At 35.9% G+C, this 19,311-nt stretch overlaps 1 protein-coding gene across 2 annotated transcripts in view; it reads left to right on the top strand.

Moving 5' to 3' along the window:
• Nucleotides 1-18,658, top strand: part of KIAA0430 (KIAA0430 ortholog) — a 25,373-nt gene extending 6,715 nt beyond the window's left edge. The window contains exons 6-26 of one of the 2 annotated variants that reach the window (XM_009324771.1): nt 442-614; nt 1,404-1,838; nt 2,433-2,602; nt 2,702-2,863; nt 3,574-3,763; nt 4,496-4,674; nt 5,617-5,697; nt 6,043-6,279; nt 7,070-7,189; nt 7,546-7,721; nt 7,939-8,159; nt 8,892-9,034; nt 10,401-10,534; nt 11,047-11,249; nt 11,761-11,988; nt 12,789-13,019; nt 13,131-13,343; nt 14,132-14,192; nt 14,290-14,430; nt 15,498-15,668; nt 16,204-18,658. In XM_009324771.1, coding sequence (XP_009323046.1) covers nt 442-614; nt 1,404-1,838; nt 2,433-2,602; nt 2,702-2,863; nt 3,574-3,763; nt 4,496-4,674; nt 5,617-5,697; nt 6,043-6,279; nt 7,070-7,189; nt 7,546-7,721; nt 7,939-8,159; nt 8,892-9,034; nt 10,401-10,534; nt 11,047-11,249; nt 11,761-11,988; nt 12,789-13,019; nt 13,131-13,343; nt 14,132-14,192; nt 14,290-14,430; nt 15,498-15,668; nt 16,204-16,436 — 3,902 coding nt within the window. In that variant the 3' untranslated portion in view covers nt 16,437-18,658. The remainder of the gene's footprint in view (nt 1-441; nt 615-1,403; nt 1,839-2,432; nt 2,603-2,701; nt 2,864-3,573; nt 3,764-4,495; nt 4,675-5,616; nt 5,698-6,042; nt 6,280-7,069; nt 7,190-7,545; nt 7,722-7,938; nt 8,160-8,891; nt 9,035-10,400; nt 10,535-11,046; nt 11,250-11,760; nt 11,989-12,788; nt 13,020-13,130; nt 13,344-14,131; nt 14,193-14,289; nt 14,431-15,497; nt 15,669-16,203) is intronic. The other variant, XM_009324772.1, reaches the window with a different exon arrangement.
• Nucleotides 18,659-19,311: the final 653 nt, after the last annotated feature.

The raw sequence follows: 19,311 nt of genomic DNA, 5'->3' as shown, positions 1-19,311 counted from the left end.
ATTGAGTCTTCATTATGGTAATCTTCCAGAATGCTTTGAGCAAAATGTATTTGATTTGTTTTTTATTCTTGTAGCAGCATACTATACAGTTAAATATGCAAGACACTCAACTGTTTATTGCCATGTGTTGCCTTGGGTTTCTCCCTAAAGCTAAACAAATGTTTGTTATAGAAGTGTACAGTACCAGTCAAATGCCTTGCTGATAAATTGCTAGAAGATGCTATTAAAAGGAAGCCCTTGTCCGAGACTGAATGCTAACTGGTGACTTAAATTATGTCTATTGAGAAGCCTTGTAGCTGTTAGTGCTTTTTCATTGGAAATTTTCAGTGATAAATAGAACTTGTCAAGTGAGATCTGGGGTTTTGTTTGTTTAATCTGACTTTCTTTTTTAGCTTTTTCATGTGTTTCCTTGTTCATTCTATTCTTTTTTTTTTTCTCCAGCGGATGTAAACTTTGCTTTGGAACTCAGTGACCTGAGACATCGACATGGTTTTCGGATAATTTTGGTACATAAAAACCAAGCTTCAGAAGCACTCTTACATCATGCTCATGAGCTTATTTGTTTTGAAGAATTTATTTCAGATTTGCCACCAAGGTTACCACTGAAAATGCCGGTAAGGTTTTTAATTAGTAATGCAACAGACATTTCAAAGTGTCAACTTCCTTTTTTTCCAATTTAGGGGGAGAGCAGGCTGAAATGTGTGTGTTTTATGGTGAGACATGTCTGTTGCGTATTTGACCATTGTCTGTATTTCAGTTACTACTATGTGAACGTATGCTCTCTGCTTTAAGACTGAAAGAATGAAATAATAAAAGAAAGTAATTAACTAAAAAAAGTAAAGTAGCAAGTCACATTCTTATCACTAAATATTTTATCAGATAACGTATCTTACCTGCCTTTCTTTCACTGGCAGAAAGTTAGGGTAAGAACTTAGTTGAGCATTAAGACAGCTCTGTGATGCTTTCTTAAGTTTTGAGTGACTGTCTACTGTTTTTTGGGGTTTTCTGTCTTCCTGACGATTCCCTCTGGATTTGCTGTGTTGTCTTTGCACAGCACTCATGACCTTTTATTTCTTTGAAATAACTTCCTGAACTATGTGTTCACATGCACATGTAGAATATATAGAATTCTTGGGTTGTAAACAGCGATGCTTTCTTATCTGGAGAAGTGATCAGGTATTGATCCATTGATCAGGGACTCTGTAGTCTCTAAATTATATTGGAGATGAAAGTTTGAGGATCTACCTTGGTATGAGAGTTTTCCAAACAAATTGAATGCTGCAAAAAAATGACTTGCGGGGCAGGGGGAGAGCATGTGTCACCAGAATCAGTGTAAAAATACCAGTTTTAAACAAGAGGGTATTCTGTCATAATCAAATTAAAATCTTACTCCCTTTAAACAGGCATGCCATACACTATTATATGTTTATAATCTGCCAACAAACAGAGACAGCAAAAGTGTCAGTAATAGACTCAGGCGTTTGTCAGACAACTGTGGAGGGAAGGTATTGAGCATTTCTGGAAGCAGTGCCATTCTCCGTTTTTTGAATCAAGAAAGTGCTGAACGGGCTCGGAAACGAATGGAAAACGAAGATGTTTTTGGTAACAGGATTGTAGTGTCTTTTACTCCCAAAAACAAAGAACTTAATGAAACAAAAAGCTCCAGCTTTGTGGGAACTGAAAAGGTGAAGTCTCCCAAAAAAATTAACAAGAACACAAAACTGTGCCTCCTCAACAAAGACTCAAGTGATCAGTCTTCTGGTACCAAAGTCTCTGCAGGGAGAGGATTCCAGATTCATGGATCTGTCATCAAACCCACAAATGTTAAAAGTTTACAGGTATTGTTCTACCTTGTTTAGTATTCTTGCTTTTCCTCATGTTCTGAGGATTGCATCTGCTACAGCTTTACCTTTAACTTGTCAGTCCTAGTTAATGAGTAACTGTAATGTATAGTGATTGACGGTTGGACTCAATGATCTTAGAGGTCTCTTCCAACCTTAATGATTCTATGATTCTATGACATTCCCAAATGAGAGCTATATTCATCTGCTTGGAAAGCAGACAATGAATTTGAGGGTTGTTTTTTTTCCCCCCTCCCTTCCACCTTTTTCTCAATTTGGAAATCCTGCTGGTACTTATTGAGTCTCGAATCCTAGGTCAGTTTTGACTTTTTGGTGTTGCATATAACATCTGGAGTGATCCACTTTGCTGGTTTTAAGGAAGACTACGGTAGATCTACAGTGTAGCAAAAATATTTTGACTAATTGACAGTTCACTGTTTTCTGTCACAGAAAATCAAATATTCCTGGTTACGAAGTGCCAATGAAAATGCTATTAAAGAAAAACTTTTCAGTTATCTAGGTTTTCATCACAAGGAAAGCCTCTGGCAAGGAATGGTGTTTTTATGCTGACCTTTCGTCTGTTTCATATAGGAGCTGTGCCACCTTGAATCAAAGACCATCAGTAGAAATATTGAAAACCAGCAAGAACATTTAAGAGAACAAATTCCTTCCCCTCAGACTAACTCTAATGCAGCAATTCCTGTGTGTCTGGCAACCAAAAAACTTGGGACGGGAGAATCATCCTGCAAAAGTAGTCAGAAGTATGTTTGAAAATAAAGACATCAATGTTAGCTACATTTTTTTAATATGATTTCTGCAACATAATGTGTTTTCTTTTTCTTATATATATTTGTAAATAGAAAAGAGACCTCTGCTTCCAGGAGCATTACAAATTCCCCTGTAGATAAAAAAGATAAAGATGAAACTGTATTTCAGGTCAGCTATCCCTCTGCTTTCAGTAAGTTGACGGCCTCAAGACAACTCAGTCCTTTACTCATGTCTCAGAGTTGCTGGTCATCTCGGTAAGTGTCTGTGTCATATTTGGGAGGTGAAGTGAGACTTCAATATATACATTCATTATTGACAGCTGCATATGGAGTTGTGTATGCTAAGCACATTACTTGAATATAGTGATTTATGTGGAGGCAAAGGAAACCATGATGGTGCTCCGTAACAGCTAACAGAGGGTGGATGTAAATATAAGGTGGAGTGAACTCTTTTTCAGAAACCTATTGTGTGGCAATTGTTTCCTGCAAACTTTGTCTTTAAAGCTTCTGAAAAATCTTCAGAGGTATTATAGACATCTTACTGCTCTTAATTTCAGTGCCTTTGACATTCCCAGTAAAAATTTATCCAGGCCCCTTAAATTCTTGTAGACTTAAAATATCTGGCCTCTGCCAATTATTAAAATCATGTGAATGAGTTTGATTTTTTTTTTTAATGTGTTAGTAAGATAGTAGAAGACTTGGTATCAAATATATTATTAAATTGCGTGACTTTGAAACATAATGTGAATGTTCTCTTTCTTCTCATAGGAAATACTTGTCTTGTTATGATGTTTTGCTTGTGGTGAAATTTGTTTTGCCCACACACATATGTACTAGGAAAATACCTTCAAAGTACTGTATTTGTGCATTTGACTTGTGTCTATTTTCTGATTAATTTTGAGATATATATATATCAGAATTGTGCAATAACTACTTTAGCTCATAAATGTTTTTATTTTATCCAGGAGTATGTCTCCAAACCTCTCAAATAGATCATCTCCGCTCACGTTTAATGTAGTAAATCATACCAGTGGTACAGACTGCCTTGATCCTTTTGCGAATGGTGCAGACATTCAGATCAGCAATATAGATTACAGATTGTCCAGAAAAGAGTTGCAGCAAAATTTACAAGAAATTTTCTCAAGGCATGGCAAGGTAAAGGCTAATATACCTTTATTAAATCTGTTTTTTAAATACTCCCTGTTTATGTATTTAAGGACATGTTTGTGGTCTAGCTTTTAAGTGAGAAGGAATGGAAAGCTAGCCAAACATGACTTTTAAATTTTGTTAAAAGGAGGTATTGTGTTTTTCCTTTAAAAAGACTGGATCATCACTTGCACTAGGTTCTTAATTTGCATGTGGTCTTCATGGATCTAGTATTCTGAAGTTTTGTATATAAAATGTTTAGTAAGTGGCTCATTAGTCATGTAGGGAAGAAGACAGGCTTTAGCTGCGTAACCTTTTTAAGCTGTAAAGCTGAATTTGTAATGTCAGCTTAAAAATCACAGTAAAAAGTGAGTTTCTGCTTTGAATCAGAAGTGATCAAAAACAGACATGGAGAGTGTGAATCAGTAAAAAGTAACTATGCAAGGAGAGGTCATTTCTGCAGCAGTCCTGTTTCTGTTTGATCTGTAGATGATGTTCTTCTGGCATAATCTTCTACATGGGAAGATGATGCTTGTGTTAACGTAATGTCATGGTCTGGTCTTGGCCAAGGTTCATTGCACTTGGTTCTTGTTTGCGTTGTCCTGTTGGCCATGGTTCATCATACTCAGTTCCTGTTTGCATTGTATTTGGCTCCTGGCCAAAGCAAGACTGCTACTCTCATGTTGGCTTGCCTTGGGTTATATTTCGTGATAAACCTATAAGGCGTTTTCTTCCTTTCAGGTAAAAAGTGTAGAGCTCAGTCCTCATACAGACTACCAGTTGAAGGCTACAGTTCAGATGGAAAATCTGCAAGAAGCGATCAGTGCTGTCAACAGTCTTCACAGATATAAAATTGGCAGTAAAAGGATCCAGGTCTCATTAGCAACGGGAGCTGCTAGTAAATCACTCTCTCTACTTAGGTAATAAGCACTTTGGTAGCTTCTCAATTGTTCTAGCATGTATTGAGTAGCTGAGAGATGATTTAAAATACCGAGCAAAGGAATGATAGGGAAGTAAAGTAAAATCTCTCTTATGACCAGATGAATTTGTTTAATACAACTAGGCTAGTTTTCAGTTTAGCATTTTTACACTGCTTCTATTTTAAGTTGCATCTGAAGAGACTAGATCTCTGTTTAATAGTTTCACCACTGCTCTTTCATAATATACCTCAATAACTTTGTGCAGCTGAGTTAAGATTACACTTGGCATCTCTATTTCTTCTTTCCTCCAAGAAAGTGCATGTGAATTTTCTCTTTGAGGATGGGATACACAGTTTAAATGCTCTTCATGTTTCTTTGATCTCCATTTTCTATATGGAAGATGATAGAACTAGAGTGCTGATGCTAGTGAGAATACAAGTATTTTCTGTTTCAATTTTTTCCTTACTGAAAGAAAGCATTAGGAGAAAAGTTGTCTTCATTTTTTTCACAGAAAGCGCCAGTGAAAATAGTGCTTGGAGTGTAGAGTATTCTATAATTATGTACTACTTACCGTTGCATAATTTACAACTTTATTTCATTCTTGCCTTTTAGTTTATGCCTGTTCAAAGTTCTTAATGACCAGGCTGATATTTTCTAATGCTGCAGCTTTAATGTTGCATTTCATAGGTGCTCGAAATCTTGCCACCACCTATGAAAGATGCAACTCCTTCAGAGACATTACCTAATGAGTTAGAAGAAATGTTACTACTTGCACTCCCCTGATCTGAAGTGTCAGCTTTTGTGGTGCTGGGATGGAAGGGAATGCCATTTGTCCTGTTATATTTATAGTTCATAAACTGCATCTGTAAATATCTCACCAATTTGGGCTGGAGACTACTAACAGATCAATTTTGTGCTAATGTTATAAAACTTCTTTTATAGCTCAGAAACTATGTCCATTCTGCAGGATGCGCCTGCTTGTTGTCTGCCTGTGTTCAAATTCACAGAAATCTATGAAAAAAAGTAAGTTCTCAGTAGTTTCTTCTAAAAAGAATCTGATCTTGTGTGGTTGTTTACAGTGTTATTATAGAGAGTAACAGAATGGAGTGTTAAGGGGTTTTTCGTTGTTTAGATGTTGCGGTATATTATCTATCCAAAGGCAGGGACTGTAATACTGCCCTTTCTTAGAGGGTTATACTTTTAGTATTTTACTTCATTTTCCCACATTGGGATGAATAGATTAGTTACCTTAACGTTTTGCTTAGAATAGTTTCTAGCATATTCCTGTTTCCTAAACAAAAAATGCAGATTACTGCATTCCCTAACTGCGTTTATAATGTGTATTTATTTCAATTTTTTTCTTTTTAGGTTTGGGCATAAGTTAGTTGTATCAGACTTATATAAACTAACAGATACTGTGGCAATCCGTGACCAAGGAAGTGGGCGGCTGGTGTGCCTCTTACCCAGCAGCCAAGCCCGGCAGAGTCCATTGGGATCTTCACAGTCACATGATGGTTCATCAGCAAACTGTAGTCCTATAATATTTGAAGAGTTGGAATATCACGAGCCTGTTTGTAAGCAGCATTGCCTGAATAAAGACTTTATGTAAGCTGTGTATAAATACTATAAAATCTTACAAAATATTTGAACAGCATTTAACACTTACAGGTATATTAAAGTTGAGGTATATATGTTCATACAGCGTGCTCCAGTCACTGTTTATATGTTTACAAGAATAAGTCAGGCAGAAAATAGTGAGATGGCACAGTGAATTTTCTAGGCAGTTCTCGTGGATCAGTCTGTTCAGGTAAGATTATTGTATTCTAGCACAGCTGCCAAGATTGAATACCTCTTAAGCAGAAGCGGAAAGGTACACTATCTTCCTCTGGTTATATAGGAAGGTTATACATACTAGAGATATCTATTAGCCTGAATCATATTACGTGATGATAGCTAGAACTGATCATTCTTCTTTGTTCTCCAGCTACACTTAGCAAGTGATTCATACCGCGTTGAAGACTTCCTGAAGCCATATATTAAGTTTTTTGTTTTATTCTACAGCATCCAGGTTGTGCTACTAGAGCAGTTATTAGGTATTCACTGTTAACTGCCTGATATGTGCTGCTAAAATTTAATTTGACAATTTTCATCTAATGATAATAAAAATGTGGTCTTCTAAATGTTGCTTATCTTCTGGAAATTTGCTGTAGCTGTATTAATTTTTGTGAAGAAGAAAAGACAGAAGTTGCTTGTGACTGTACATAGTGGTATTGTCAGCTAGTAGCAGTATAGCATATGCATATAGTTTACTATGGGTGTCTATGTGAGCACAGGCATACTATGCTAAAGCTATGTGTAGAATGAGCATATAAACTTCAACCTCTTGTTTTTACAGTGAGCATGAGTTTGATCCAGATTCTTATAGAATTCCTTTTGTGATTTTGTCTCTGAAGACGTTTGCTCCTCAAGTTCACAGCCTTCTACAGACACATGAGGGTACCGTGCCTTTACTAAGGTAAAGTATTTTAGTTTAGGCTTTTAGTGTAAGGGCTGATAGATTAAAGATTTAAAACTTCATTGATGGCTGCTGTAATACTCTGAAACTACCTTTTGTGTAAAAACTCCAGTTCTTATGTAAAGTGATATCTTTTTAGAGCAAATAAGTGCCTTATGAAATTATTACTTTTTGAGTTCTTGTTGAGCAAAAAAGACACACTTATTTAAAATGTGCATTTTATGAAGACTTCTGTAATGTGTTGGTAAGCTGTTGAAGCCTCTTGCTCAGGAAGTGTCTCAAAATAATGATATTTTTAGGACAATTGTTATAGTGGTATTTTAGTGTATAATGGAAACCTTTTTTTTCTTCCAAAGTTTTCCTGATTGTTATATGTCAGAGTTCAATGATCTTGAAATGGTGCCAGAAGGCCAGGGTGGTGTTCCTTTAGAACATCTAATTACCTGTGTTCCTGGAGTTAACATTGCCACTGCCCAAAATGGCATTAAAGTTATTAAATGGATACATAACAAACCACCACCTCCTACTACAGGTAAATATTTCTATTTAAAATCTTTTCTCTAATCTTTCCACTAAAAAAATTAAGAGTAGCATAAAGAAAACATCTTGTAGAATTGTTAAACTTTTTATAAAGAGGAACTTTTAGCTTGAATGTTCATTCTTTTTTTTTTCCCTGTGTTATAAGTAGTGCAGTGTTTAGTGGAAGAATATTAGTGAAAAGTTCAGTAATGTGACTTTTTTTTTTTTAGATCCTTGGCTTCTACGTTCTAAGAGCCCTGTAGGTAATCCACAACTTATTCAGTTCAGTAGAGAAGTGATAGATCTACTTAAAAGCCAACCGTCCTGCGTCATACCTGTCAGTAAATTCATCCCAACATACCATCATCACTTTGCAAAACAATGCCGTGTGTCTGACTACGGGTATTCTAAATTAATGGAGCTGCTAGAAGCAGTGCCTCACGTACTGCAAGTGAGTTATATGGCACTGTTCCTTTTAACTTGGGGAATTGTACTTGTATCTTCAACTATCTGTATTACTGGTTGGTATTCTATAATAGATGCTATGCAATTACCTAGTCCACCTTGAAAGAGATGGTTAACTGAACATTGGAGTGTAATTGTCTTTTTTGAGATGTTGTTTCTGTTTTGTTGGCTTTATTGTCTCCACCCTTCCAAAACAACTTCTGGGGAAATTCATTCTTTATTTAATCTAAGCTCTGGAATCAAGTTTGAAGCTGCTTTTAGCCTGTGGCTAGTGCTTGAGTATAAGGTTTTAATTGTGCTGTTTATCATAAGAACACAGCAAATGCCGAGTGCTTGTAAGTTAGGCTGTGATGTGTAGCCTATGACTGGCAGGATTTCTGTATGAATTAAGTCATGTGGCCTTATGTTACAAAAAAGAAACATTATAGTCACATTAGCTTACTAATCTGAACACTAGGTGGTTGTAGAATTTTAAAGTAACCAATACAAATGTGCAACAGTTGCAATAGCACTCATGGAGAAAGCATTTCTTAATTTCCTGATGACATATGCTTTAGTACAGAAAATGTATGGCTTCATGAGGCTGCCTTTCCAAACACTGTCTCTATTATATCCTTTATTTCTAGCCTACCTATACGAGAACTGACTTCTAAATATCTTGTAAAAGAATTTACTTGAGGATACTAGATGTGAGTCATCAAATACAATTTTCTTTCAGATTCTTGGAATGGGTTCCAAACGTTTGTTAACTCTAACACACAGAGCTCAAGTGAAGCGCTTTACTCAAGACTTACTGAAGCTTCTCAAATCCCAGGCCAGTAAGCAAGTTATTGTGAGGGAATTCTTACAGGCTTATCACTGGTAAGTTATTTTTAATGGAACAAGAACAACTGTGCAGGGCATGTCTGTCAACGGTGGTTTTAAAACCTAGTGCAAGAGAAGTCAGCACTTTAAATCTTAGTACGAAACTGTGGCAACTATATTGTCTCTTTGTTGTGATGTGGAAATTCAAACTTCTAATGAAAACAAAAATTAAAAGCTCTCTGGCACACTTTACTGCTTCCTTTAGTACTAGGTTCATTTGACTTTACTGGAGTTTGAAATGGGTTATTGTGTTTCATTAGTTCTCTTTAAAGCCATGACTGCAAGCTTGGATTTAAGCAAGCAGTTCGTGGCGTATTAACATGAACAGTAAAGGGAAATTTTAGTGTTAGGCTTTCTTTAGAGGCAAATGTAAAATAAATAGACTGATTGTCAATAGATACTTCTTCAACTGGATCTAGCAATGGCGCAAAAATGAGGAGTAATACCTGTCTTGCTATTTTGCCAGGAAGAACATTCTGTTCTAGCATGGTAAAAAATAGGGTGGGTTGTGTGTTGGTGGGTGGTTTTTTTTTTTTTTGAAAAACCAAGAATGATGCTTTCCTTAATATGAAGATAGACAGTAGTACTTAATGTGCTTTGAGGAAACCATAGCATCTTAGTGCTACACGTGGTCTACCTTTGCATGTGTGCTATTGTACTGCATGTGCCAACAGCTCCTTTCTGGGAATGCACACTTCTACTTATATTTCCACTGTTGGCAAAAAAATACATTATTGGTTGTCTCTAAATCTACTAAATGTTCATCTCCATTGTAGTCAGCTCTGGCCATTTATTGAATAAGAACATACGTGAAGTGTTTTTGCTTGAGAGGCTCATGTTGGGGAGGTGGGGAGAGTAAAAAACATTTTATATATTACATAGTATTGTAAACCTTAAGGTGGTATCTTCCAGGATATGGTCTCTGCCTTCTCTTGAGACCTAATCTTGTTTAAGAGGGGTATATGGCTGTAACTATTAAGCAAACACAGACTGTTGAAAGTGTAGCTATATGGAGCTGTATAACATAATCATATTTTCTTAAATCATGTAAAACCTGAGCTTGAAAAGTATTACTTTGTCACTTACCATGACTAGTTTGAGGCATCCACTGGTTGGTATATACAGCTCTTTCTTCCAGTGTCATGTGAACCATCAGTGTGTCTTATTTTTCTGGTTAGAATGGATAGATAATTTGAATTAAGAATATTTTTCCCCTTTGTTTCACATGCTAGTATTATTGTCAATGTGAAAATTATGCACTTTTTTGAGGATTTGAGGCTTACTCTCTCAACTTACACATTTTTTTTTTTTCCTACACAGAATGCATTAATACTTGTATTATACAATTTTCTAAAACTTTCAGGTGTTTCTCTAAGGACTGGGATGTTACTGAGTACGGAGTGTGTGAACTGGTTGACATTATAACAGAAATTCCAGATACAACCATCTGTTTGTCACAGCAAGACAATGAAATGGTAATTTGTATTCCCAAAAGAGGTATGTCCATGTACTTTTTTTTTTACTGTTGCCAAAGAAATTGTTCTTTGACTTTTTTAAAACTGTACTAACTAAAGAACATAGGAATGACTTGGAGTTTTTGATAATTGTATTTCTACCTTCATAACTAAGTTATGAACTTCTAGCAAATAAAGAATTTGTCATTCTAGGAACACTTATAATGGAACAGACAGGAAAGCAGGTGGCAAAACCCATAACGTTACTACTTCTGCACGTAGTTAAACTTTCTGTGGAATGATTAGAGTGGGTTGTTTCCACACAGCAAAAATACCAACATATTTGGGTATTTAATATCTTCTAAAGTACTGATCACCTGATTATTTTGGACTTTAAATATGTAAGCTTATTAAAGATCTTTAGTGGTAGAAGAAAATAGTGACTTGGTGTGATATGTGATTAAGCTGAAAATCAATCACTGTATTTCCTTATTATATTCTGTTGCCTTTTATAAGTGTGTTGGTACATAGCTCTTGCTTTGTTTTTAATTTTAGAACGTACACAAGAAGAAATTGAAAGAACCAAACAATTTTCCAAAGAGGTAGTAGACCTACTGCGCCATCAACCCCATTTTCGAATGCCCTTCAATAAATTTATTCCTTCTTATCACCACCACTTTGGTCGTCAGTGCAAACTTGCTTACTATGGTTTTACAAAGCTACTTGAACTCTTTGAAGCCATACCAGATGTCTTACTTGTAAGTTCTAAAATCGGAAGCTGTACTAAAGCATTTTTCTGATCTGTACAACTGTTTCAGCAGGGGTTATATTTCTTACTAACTTTGAGTTAGTGTGAGTTACAAACTGTGCATCTGTAATGTTGGACAGCTGTATTTAAGAAAGTCTTTGATGGACCATTTTACCAAAATAGCTATAAGGTTTTAGCACATTCAGGCTAAGTTTGCTAACAAATTCAAGTTTTCGAAATTGGATTACATTTACAAAATTCAGTGCATCAAAATTAGAGCTAAGTTTCATTAAACTTGTGTTAAACTTGCTTTAAAAAAGGTTAATAACTATTTAATTGCCTATTTTGTTGTATTTCAGAAACTACATAGTTTTGCTTGCTATATAGATATCTTTTGAGGTAGCTGAGCCCTGCTACGTATGAAATGACTGCCTGCAAGCACTGAATTTTGGTCGCAGATTACACTTTTTTCATCCAGACTAGGTAAATCACTTTAACAAAATGTAATTTCTGTTTTGTAGGTATTGGAATGTGGGGAGGAGAAAATTCTCACCCTCACAGAGGTGGAACAAGTCAAAGCAGTTGCTGCCCAGTTGGTTAAACTGCTGCGGTCTCAGAAAGACAACTGCCTTATGATGACTGATTTGCTGACAGAGTACAGTAAAACATTTGGATACACACTGCGTCTTCATGACTATGATGTTAGCTCAGTTCCAGCTTTAATGCAAAAACTTTGCCATGTTGTAAAGGTAATCTTTTGTAGTTTATCCCTCTAAAAGGTACGTAATGTTGTGTTAAGGAATTTCCTGTCTCAAATGACAGGTCTCAGTGTGCTTAATATTGTACTCTAGAAACAATATTTCATTAAGCTGGGGGCGGGGTGCAATTCCGAAAGGATTTTAAATGTAGTTTCTGTATTCCTATGACATTCTCTTTGTTCTCTTGTAACCTTTCAGCTTTCTCTGGGAAAACTAATGCTTGTTTAGCAAATAATAAGTAAAAGATTGTATTATAGTACTTATTTTAACAATACAAATTGGGTTTTTTCCCCACCTGACTTCCAACTGTGTAAAAGCAATCATTTCCTGATAACTGTAGTAGTTATCAGTCTCCTAATGTTTTATATTCCTAATTTTCTTTGATCCATGATTTGAGGCTTTGACTCTGAATGTAAATACATAGATGGTCTTGTACGTGAGTGGAAAAGAAAGGTTACATCTACATGGACATGAGCATGCTGGTTTAGTTGCTCTAATTCTGTTAATTTAGTAGCTGGTGTTCAGGCTGGAGCTCAGTCAGGTCTATCTGGCTTGGAGCAAAGAGTAAAATCACGTCTACCATGTGGACAGAAACTGCTACACAGCTTTTGTATATTTAAAGCAATTTTTTCTGTGTAATAAGCTTCTTTACCCTGTGCGCTTTTGGCTAGGGGAGTATCAGATGCTGGTATGTAATATCACATAGAGCTGTGCTCAGACAAACTCAGCTACGCAACTTATAAATTAATCTTTTCCCTGTCTCTAACTTGATTCCCAATTCATTTTTCTAGGTGGTTGACACAGAGTCTGGCAAGCAAATTCAACTGATAAATAGAAAATCTCTGCGGACTCTGACTGCCCAATTGCTAGTCTTGTTGATGTCCTGGGATGGAACATCCTTTCTTTCTGTTGAACAGCTTAAACAGCATTATGAAACAATCCATAGTACTTCACTTAATCCATGTGAATATGGATTTATGACCTTAACTGAACTCCTGAAGAGTCTGCCTTACTTGGTTGAGGTATGTAAGCTCTTTTTCCTTTCTGATGTGCTTCATGCTTTGAAAAGACACTGTGACTAGAGGATACGGGAAGTATGCGCTCTAATTCTTTCCCTTTTCGTTTTCTAATAGGTTTTTACCAATGGTGCAGCAGAAGAATACGTGAAGCTTACAAATCTGTATATGTTTGCAAAGAATGTAAGGTCCTTACTTCACACTTATCATTATCAGCAGATTTTTCTTCATGAGTTCCTGGTAGCATATAGTAAATACACAGGAGAAGTGCTGCAACCTAAAGCATATGGATGCAATAATTTAGAAGAGCTCTTGGGAGCAATTCCACAGGTGTGAAGAGTTCTGTTTTCCCCAATTACACTGAGATTTCTGCATGGATTAAAAATAGTTACACAACTGCAGTTTCTGTTAATTGGTGTGAATTACTGGAATAAGTACCTTCTCCAAGGAGGTTTATACCAGTTGTATTTTTAATAGCTTCTGAGAAATCTGGACTGTGTAATAAGAAAAAGAAAATATTTTTTTTTACATGTTTTGGTCAAATTTTGCTTAAGAACTGTTCCTGGTGAGGCCACAAACATCGTTGGCATCATTATCAAGTGAGATAATTGATTTCTGTCTTGAATGAATGAACCGACTGTACAGTACTGAAGCTTCATTTTGATTAGGGTAGATTATTTGGTTTAGGAGTGAAGAGTTGTGGGACCTTGTCAGAAGTGCCACATAGTGGAATTTTGCTGTGGCATCTTCTTGTCATCCACATGTCCGAAGTGCTCTAGGATAACATTGTGACCCAGTTCATGGCTATAAGCTTTCCTTTAAGTAAATCAATCTTTCTGGAGAGTGACAAAATGGAATTTTGCAACTCCGTGTTTAAACATACAGTTTTGTTAATATATAGTTAGTACACTTTCTAGCCCTATGGTTTGCCTTTGGCATCAATTATTTTGAGACAAAGCTTTTACTTGGGTAGTGTAGTACAAATTAGCAACATGATTTAGTTTACTTTTAGAAATAATGTCAGTGCAAGGTTAGATGAAAGGCAGTGAGGAAGCTGCTTTAGGCTTTAAGCTTAGTATGTGCTGATGTTTAATTCTGCTTTTTTTTCCCCTCTATAGGTGGTCTGGATTAAAGGACATGGCCATAAGAGAATTGTGGTACTAAAGAATGATATGAAAAGTAAGCCATTTCAACTTTAAGCAGTATCTTAGTTTCCTTTTTTCTTTTTTAAGAGGTGACTTAAGTAAACGAACCAAACGAACTTGCCTTTTTGTAGCTCGTTTTAGCTCACCTAGTTTTCCCCCTGCTGATCATGTGGATGATCATGGAAATCAACTTGCTGACAATAATGGACATATTATGGAGACCCCAGGATCCACTTCATCAATGGAACTAAGTCTAGGAACATCTAGCAATGGTAATGCAGAATTGATTTATATAAGAAATTTATTATCTTAGGGGAAATAAGCAGAGTAATCAAAGCAGCACGGGGAAAGCTGTGTGAGTTAGTCAATCTGAACTTCCGTAGAAATGCTTTATGGCTTGAAAGCTGTTGAACTTCTCCCAAAGTATATAGTTAGGCATGTGTCCCCTTGACAAGGGCATCTCTTGTCCTCAGCTGTCAGTGTGTATATATATATATACACGTGCTAGAGTACTGTTTTCCATGGATTTTAGTGGAAATTTAAGTCTATAAGGATAAAGCTAATGATAAAAGATGGTCAGTAGCTGCTCCTGCTAGGACTGTCTCCTGTATTCTGATGAAAATATAGTGCTCTTCTGTGCTGTGTTTATGTGGATTTTGTGTTGTTACTTATTTGCAAATAATAATGGCAGTCCTGTTAGTATAAATCTGTTTCCAAATAAAAATAACTGAAAAGGTGATCTTACAGTTCATATCTTGCTGTGGTCTCCAATTCTTTTACTACCTGCAGGTTGGAGAACTTGTGGGATGGTTCTTAAGTTACTATTTCAGAAGTCTAGGCTTGTCCCTTTTAATAAGGGCAAGTTGCTTTATTTGAAACTTTCAGCTTCATTTTCACATGTAAATGTGTTAGATGGTACATCAGTAGTTGATAGGATATTGGTATGTCTGCAGGGGAGTTGTCCAGTAACTGGCCCTTCTCTGTTAAAGACTGTTCCTGTAGGACTTGTTCACTCGGCTCTTCTTCTATTACTCAAGTTTGGCAAATACCAGATTTTACTATAGGGGTTTATTTACTCAAGCAAGCAATAGATTTAACATAGTATTGTTTTGTCTGCTGTATTCTAATTAGTTAGATGCTTTTGATCCAGCGAAGTAACTCTTGAATGAATCTGAGGTTAGTTAGCATTAATTAAATTAGTTTGATATTAGTATTTCAAATATGGCATAGCTCTCAAATATTTAGTATCGCATCTGAAGACTTTACATTTACCAGCTCTGAAACAGTGACACCTTCACAGCTTACAGATACTTTGAAAGATATTCCCTTATTTTTGTAGTTTCTAATCAAACTGAGCAAGAACTTCTTTGCCTCACAAATACATCTCCCGTTGACCTCTTGTGTGAGCCAGTTCCTTCCTGCCTACCATCCCCACAACTGAGACCTGATCCAGTGGTTCTTGAGTCTGCAGACCTCATTCAGTTTGAGGAACGCCCGGCACCTCTCTCTGGTAAGAGTTTTGCTTGCCTGTGTTGTATTACTTACAGATGATAACTCATACAATTTGGAAAATAAAGCATCAAACAAATGGTTGATTATATAAAGTTCCATTTAAATACACATGCATGTATATATATTGCACAATGGGATGTGTTGGAAATGCAGGTGGCTTTCATCAGAAACTCTTGAGTACTGACCGTAAGTACCCTACTGTGATTCTTTGCAGTGAATTTTAGAGACCTTATGCACCACAAAAATTGCATTTCACCTACCTGTAGCAACCTTTTCACCACGGTAATTTCATAGTGCTTTTCTGAGCACTGGGAGACTTAATGTGTGAAAATTAAATTAAACCTTCTAAATAGTACATGATGCAGACAGAGCCAGAAGCAAACATCACCTCAGCTGCAGAGGTGAACATGACACATCTTCTGGCTTCAAATCAGGCTGACAAGTTCTTTTTAAATATTTTATTGCCTATTACCAGAGAAATATTCTTTATTTTTCAGGAACAGAGCATCAATAAACTGTCTTATTTGTTTTAGAGATAATGATTTTAACAGAAGAAGAGAAACAAAGAATAGTTACCACAACTCAAGAAGAATTGACCTCTGGTTCTGTGGTATCTAGCACCACAGAGAGTGCTTCAGTACCTCCCTGTCAGTCTTCTGAAACCCAGCTAAACAAAGAAGCAATGGACAGCCCAGCCAAAAAGCAACACAAAAACAAGGTGAAATTGGCAGCAAACTTTTCACTTGCACCTGTAACCAAGCTTTAACTCTTTCTTTTTAGTATGAAAGACAAATACCTATGGACTCTGCACAAAGTAAAGCTATTTGCTAGCCCTTATGTATTTTAATGAAAGGCCTAGAAGAATTAATTTGTATTTAATGTATTCTGTGAAGATTTTTCCTTTTACACTGAACACAGCTGTTAGCAGAGCAGATTTTTTCTATTATTTTGAAAAAAAAATCTTGCATTCGTTAAATTATTCTTAAATTTTACAGTTTTTCATAAATGTGTGTTCAGTAAAAGCAAAATATTAATTCAACTAAAATGGAACAGATTTTATTTTCTTTAAGCCTCGGTGGTGTAATCATACATGTAGCATATTGTATTCTATAGGCTGTTGCTTACTGGTATTGTTTCAGACAGTATTAATAAAATGCATGATCTGTCTTTCCAAAGCCTGTTGAGAAATTTTAACTCACTGACCTGAAATGACAAGAGTGAGGGAGTTGATTGTACTCCAGAGGAGAAACTTGTTCTCTGACCTTTCAGATGACTTGTAACTGCATTGGAAATTCTTTTGTCTAAAGATGTCTGTAGAAGATTATGTGGATTTCTTGTAAAACTTGTTTTAAATGTTTTCTGTAGCTTTCAGTTCCATTTAGGAGCTTTCTAGGACATGGATGCTTTAAGCTTCCCTTTTATATTTAGTTCCAGTCTGGCATGGATTTAGTTAAGGAAAAGACTGTCTTGGTGTCATGAGTTTAAGATACAGACACACACATTTTATTGTGTCTAGAAATGAAGTTAGGAAGATTCTGATATTTCTGAAATATGCATTTAATGCATAAATTACAGATAATGGAGCAGGTCTTATTAAAATGTTTTGTGATGGAAGGCATTGATGCTATTTCCACCTGTAAGGAAAGTTCTAACTACACGTGGAAATGCTAAGGTTGTTCTGCCTAACCTTGTTTTCTATTTTTAAGCATGTTCAGTAAATGGGAAGCTTATTCTTTGATGTGCTGTCTTTTAGCTGTGTCTGTTTTTATTCTAAAACTTACTCCTAGTGTTGGAAGCTTTTTTCAATTTGTGGTATCTTGTGTTGGCTTTTGAAAGGGCCAGCTTTGGAAGAGAGGTTAAGTCCGTGGATGACCTTAACTCTAGTTAGCAGATATGTCCAGTGTATGAGACTTTATACCCATTCTGGGTAACCATGGCATTTACAATGGGTTGTATTTGCCAGGCAGCAAATAAATTGCTTGTAGTATTGAAAGAACCTATACTAGAGGTTTTCCACTGGCCAACTGAATATTTTTTGGGTGAATTCTATTGTAATATACAAGAGATGGAACATGGGCTCTAATTTCTCAGCCAGCAACAGGAAATGCCACTGAATAATGGCTATAGACAGAATTTTACTAGTCAGATTTTGTTATAAAATCTTTTAAATTTAGGCAAGTATTACCAGTAGTGAGCTTATAGTCATTGTGAATGCAGAGAAACACTTGGAAGTTTTTCTGAGCATTAGGGCACAGTATTTGAGTCCTTAGTAAACCTCTACAGACATACTGCTATAGAAAGAGAAATTTAGAAGTAAGCTTTCTTGGAATGCTTTTAATGAGTTAAATGCAAGAACGTGTGCTTTCACCTTAAGTTTGATAAGGTTAACACTGATCAGTCTAGATCTTTATTTCAGAAAAGCATGCATTGGAGAAAAGACCAGCCTGAAATTATATTTTCATGAAATGCAGCTACAAGTCATCTGGAGTACTAAATAAAACCAGGTTTTTGCTTCAGATGAAAACATGGTATTTGTCAAAGTGAGTGTGGTGGTTATACCATTTATGGAGGTCAGCATATCTTTTCTGGATTCATGTGTGATTCTGATGAAATTGCTGTTTGAAAGTAATAGAATAATACTTTTGAGAAGTTGTGTTCATAGTGTAACAAAATAGCTAACTGAATTGCAATATATTTTTTTATCCAAAGGGTTAAATGAATGATGTGACTTACAGATTTAAAAACATTACAACCATGAAATTCTTTAATTTAACAATTAAATATACTACTTCATTCATGTCTGTTTAAAAAAAAAAAAAAAAGTCACTGAAGCCCTCAATTTATGCACTTTTTCTTAGAGTGGGAGGGAGAAGAAAAAAATTCTTTCCTTAGCTGTCTACTTTGTTTGGACACTTTCTTTTGTGGCTCAAGTGCTGTTTTGTGTGTTGGGACCAAACAGTTGTGTCAATAAAATTTTCAAGCAAGCATAACTCTTGTCCTTGTCTGAAGACCTGAAAAAACCTGTCCTAGAATCCTTAACTTGCTGTGTCACATTAAGCCTAATTATCCAGGCAGAGCAGAGAGCTAAAATTTGGGATTGATTTAGTGAAGACAAAAGAAACACCATAATGCCACAACCTGCTATTCTGGAGAATGAGGGTTTTCCCAATTTTTGCAATTCAGCTGTTAGCAGATGTACTCAGTATCTCTTACTGCTCTTCATACAACATAATGTTTAGGGTTTATTTTAGAAGGTAACTGTATTATTTATCAGCTGAAAGAGAAAAATGGAGAAAGTGTAAATGCAACAGGTGGAAGTAAAGTGTTCCTCCTGAGTTTTAGTCTTGCTTTGAACTGTTAAAATTGATGTTAACAATGTCATATGGAGTGTTACTGTGCAATAAAGTTAATGAGTCACTTTTGAGTTATAATAGCCTTGTTTTCCAGCTTGCTGAAGATAGTAATTATCCAGGAACTACAAGTCTGGCAAGCAAGTTTTTTTGCAGCTTCACTAGAGTGCTTTGAACTTTACTTCAGAATCTAACAAAAAAATTTAAAAAAATAATCTGCAACTAAATTGGACTGTTCTGTCATCTCACAGCTTTATGGACAAAGTAAAGAGCTGGATAAGCTACTCCTGA

Source organism: Pygoscelis adeliae, unplaced genomic scaffold (genome assembly GCF_000699105.1).
Source record: "Pygoscelis adeliae isolate BGI_AS28 unplaced genomic scaffold, ASM69910v1 Scaffold85, whole genome shotgun sequence".
In the NCBI taxonomy this organism is placed as follows: Eukaryota; Metazoa; Chordata; class Aves; order Sphenisciformes; family Spheniscidae; genus Pygoscelis; species Pygoscelis adeliae.
Note: the sequence above shows the minus strand (reverse complement) of the source record. Positions and strands in the feature narration are given on the sequence as shown.